This window comes from Equus quagga, chromosome 14 (assembly GCF_021613505.1).
Source record: "Equus quagga isolate Etosha38 chromosome 14, UCLA_HA_Equagga_1.0, whole genome shotgun sequence".
NCBI lineage: Eukaryota > Metazoa > Chordata > Mammalia > Perissodactyla > Equidae > Equus > Equus quagga.
This window is the reverse complement of record NC_060280.1, coordinates 90710821-90714801: the sequence shown is the minus strand read 5'-3', so window position 1 is coordinate 90714801 and position 3981 is coordinate 90710821. Positions and strand designations below refer to the sequence as shown.

The 3981-nt window shown below is 44.6% G+C and overlaps 1 protein-coding gene across 1 annotated transcript; it reads right to left on the bottom strand.

Annotated features, from left to right (window-relative positions):
- Positions 1-2739: 2739 nt before the first annotated feature.
- On the bottom strand, positions 2740-3348 carry LOC124225668 (methyl-CpG-binding domain protein 3-like 1). The gene has a single exon (XM_046638303.1). It carries the CDS (start codon positions 3346-3348, stop codon positions 2740-2742), a length of 609 nt encoding a protein of 202 aa, XP_046494259.1.
- Between the last annotated feature and the right edge of the window lie 633 nt (positions 3349-3981).

Below are 3981 nucleotides of genomic sequence, written 5' to 3'. Positions count from 1 at the left end.
CAGCATGGCCTGATGAACGGTGCCATGTCCACGCCCAGGATCTGAACCAGCAAAAAACCCTGGGCCGCCGAAGTGGAGCGCACAAACTTAACCAGTTGGCCACCAGGCCGGCCCCCTTGTTTTGATTGTTGTGATGGTTCAGTAAGTTCTAATCAAAACTGATCAAGTCATTCACTTTAAATGTATGCAGTTTATTAGATGTCATTAATACTTCAATTAAGCTAGAGCTTGTTGGAGGTAGAGAGGAAGAGAGAACTGAAAGTAGGAAAAGGGAAGGAAAAGAAGGACCAAGAGAGAAAAATTAAGGGGAAAAAAGGAAGAGAGAGACGACAAGCATCGGGTGTCTGTGGCTTTGGGATCTCCTTCCCCTGGAGTCTCCCTCATCGGGCAGCGGACTGGTCCATTCTGATGCCCGCTGCTCCCCTCACAGCTCACCGTCTGCCTGTGGAAGAAGGAGGGTGACTACGAGGTACAGCGACAATGCCTGGGCTATTACCTGCCCCACCTTGACCTGCAGCAGCTGCGATGACTAGATCTGCCTGAGACCCCCTTTTCCCAGCCGGGGTCCAGAGGAGCTTGGCTGGAACAGAAATAAATCACACTGGTCAGACACAGCTTCTGAGCCTCTCTAGATGTGGCCCCTGACTGGCTCACACGGGACTAAGATAAAATGTTTCCCCTCCTTAAGTCCTGAAGGCAATTGCAACTTCTGTCCTGTGGTTTCACACCATTGCATCCCTCAGGGACACCAGAATTGGTGAAACTGGCACAGACATTGCTATCATATAAAATCAAATCCCCACTTCGGTGTGAGGTTTCCCTTTTAGGCAACGTTGGAGCACCCCTCCCCTTGCCTCTGTGCCAGCTATCACACCCCTCTCAGTTGTTCCGTGTTTTCCCATGCCCTTGAAGCCTTGGCAGTCTCAGGTTTCCTATATCTGCTTCATTCTCTGAAGCTCAGGTTCACCAGGACTTCCAGATCCATCTGCCTCGGTGGCTCCTCTCCCTGCTCATAGGTCCTTCAAGATGGGAAACAGGCCAAGATGGAAGGAGTGGGTCAGACGTGACTCTGCAGTCACCTTGGGACCTGGGAGCTGAAATGACTAGGTGTCTGGGAAGCCTGAATCCCAGAGTAACACCAAGACTCTAGAAGGAGAGTGTCTGCTTTGGATGTAAAAATGAATAAAACCCTGCTGTAAAAATCTGAGAGAAGAGAAAGGCACCCTTTTTTGCATCTTTCCCTGCACAGAATCCAACCAGACTTACAGCAGGGGTTCCCCAACAAGCAGCCCAGAGCATCCCAGGCGTGAGGCAGGCTGCACTGTGCTGTGGTGGGTTTGTGGGAATCGATTACATTATCTGTACATACTCTGCAGACTACAGCTGAAGCTCCCCAAGGGCTAAGAATTCAAATCACTGTCATGCCAACCGCTCAGTCTTCAGGGTGTGAGCTTCACATTCTCCATCTTAAGTAGTCATTCTCCTAGAGTGCACTCTCTGAAGATTATAATAATGATAATAGCTATCATTATTGAGTACTTAATATCTGCTAAGGAATGTTACTCAAAGTTCTGTGTGTATTAGCTTAGTTACATTCACCATTTTATGGTTTTATTCCCATTTTGTAGCTAAAGAAATGGAGTGTCAGAAATATTAAATCTCTTAATAAGGAAGGAAAAAACTAAAATAAACTAACTTAAACACCTAGCCAAACTCTGTCAAAGAAAGAGATAAAGACGTTTTCTAACATACAGACAGACTCAAAGTTGACCTCCCACAGGCCTTCAGTGAAAGAACCGGTAAAGAGTGTACATCAGGAAGAAGAAATGTGAACCCAGAAAAACAAAGCAGTCATGAGGAAAGGAAAAAATAGTGTATCTAATCTGGAATTTGTTTTAAAACCAGACATTAACGTCTTCTTACTAACATCCCAGATGATTACCACATGGGAGAATCGAGGAGAGAAGATTCAATTAAAAAATAGCTCGTTTTCAAGGGAAGATGTAAATAATAAGACACTCCATTATTGTTTAACACATCGCTCTCAGAAACTAATAACTTTGTCAGACATGAGAAAGTAATGATAAACAGCATGCGAATAATAGGACAGGCTTGATCAGGCCGATCGACAAGTCCCAACACACAGTGGCTTGTTCTTAGACTCATGATGCTGAAAATAGTCTTTCTCTTGATAGAAAGATGCCAAATGACATGTCAAGTTTGCAACACATACAGATCTAAAAATGAGGGGATGTCTGAGATTCATCATATGCAACTGAATCAATGTGCAACAAAGAGCGGAAATGCAGAGCTCTCAGAGTGGATATCTTGTTGGAGAACACAGATATAACAGCTCTTTAGTGAAATATTATGTTGGAATCTAGTGGAATATTACACAAACAGGAGAATCCATTCTGACTACGTAGGTTTTACTCTGTGACTGTGAGGGCAAAACTCTAAAGAATCCCATGACTTTGATAACTCTCTGTTGACCTTAAAATACAAATAAATAACATACTTATAAAAGGAAATTGAGAGAACATGAAAAGGAAAGATCTCCTTTCTCTCATCACCTGAAACCCAATCTCTTGCCTCAAAAAAATCACTGTCTGTATTTTCTATGTCATGCAAAAGAATTGAGTAAAAGGAAAGTATTGTTATATTTTAAAGTTTCAAGAGCTCAAAGCGAGAAAACATTAGGAACACTGGAGAGGCATTAATGTAGTGTGGTGCTCCACGTCATCTGCACCATCTTCTGTTTTTTTCATAGTGTTTGTCAGGACGTCCATCTTGGGCCCTCACTTTCTCTGCCTCGCCAGCGAGTCTATCTGCAATCAGTGCCATCGCCAGTCTCTCTCTTGCCATCTTCACTTTCCCTTCCTGTTTCCTGATGTCTTCCTCAGTCACCAAAAATTGTTTGCAGAGGAGCTGTGGAATGCCCATACCAGCTCCTGGAATCATCTCTGCAAAATCTGAAGACCCGGAAGGGGTGGGCATGGGACTGGAGTTCAGACCACCCGTGAGCACGCCTGGCAGGGATGCGCCTGTGCAACTGGGTGTAAGGTTGTGCAAGGCTTTGGCAAGATCCAGAGGGCTTAACAGTTCTCCTGCGCTGCTGCAGGCCTGCAGTCCTTGCAGTCTCTTCTGCCAGCAGACTTGTTGGGGCCGCTCCAAGGTTTCCTCCCATTGATGGCATCTGACCTCATTGCCAGGATGGGATGTGATTCTAGTAACTGGCCGCTGGAAGATGTAACTGGACAGCCTCAAAGGGATGGAGGTGCTTAACCCAGGCTTTGGTTTGGATTGGTTCCCACAGTCATGTTGCTTCCTCTGTGAAGACTTCACCATCATACTTCTTTTCCTCTTACTCTATAAAAATTAATCACAAAATTGGATCAAAGTGATAAATGAAGCTTGCCTTCCCAGAAAAATTATCCCAGATGTGTTGTACTTCTGCCCTCCCTCTCTCCCTGTGGGGATTAACCTCACCTGTGTCCTGGGACATCATCAAAGAGATTGGGATGAAGAACAGAAAGCTCACGGTCAAAACTCAAGACTACTACAGATTATTTCTCATCCACCATCTTCTAGGACACTCTCCTTTATGTGTATGACTTTACTCTCTTGCTGTCCTTGTCACTCAACCGCACAAGCCCTGGAACTCTCTCTCAGGACGCACGGTCCTGAGTCTTTTTCTGAATCGAATCCCATCGTTCTTCTATGCTATATGACTGTTCATTTGGTTACCCCGTGGACCACTTGGTGTTCATAGCTCCTATAGAGCTTAAATCAATAATGAAATTATCATCCACCCCACTCCTAGTGACTCACTCTCATTTCCCAGATGTTTCCATCAACCCAAGTGGGCATGTTCAAAAATAAATTCAGAAAACATATTCACCTACCACAAATTCCTGATTTCCATTTTTTTTTTACTCACTCCTAAGAGTAGATGCCTGTTCCTCAAGACCAAAGTGATGC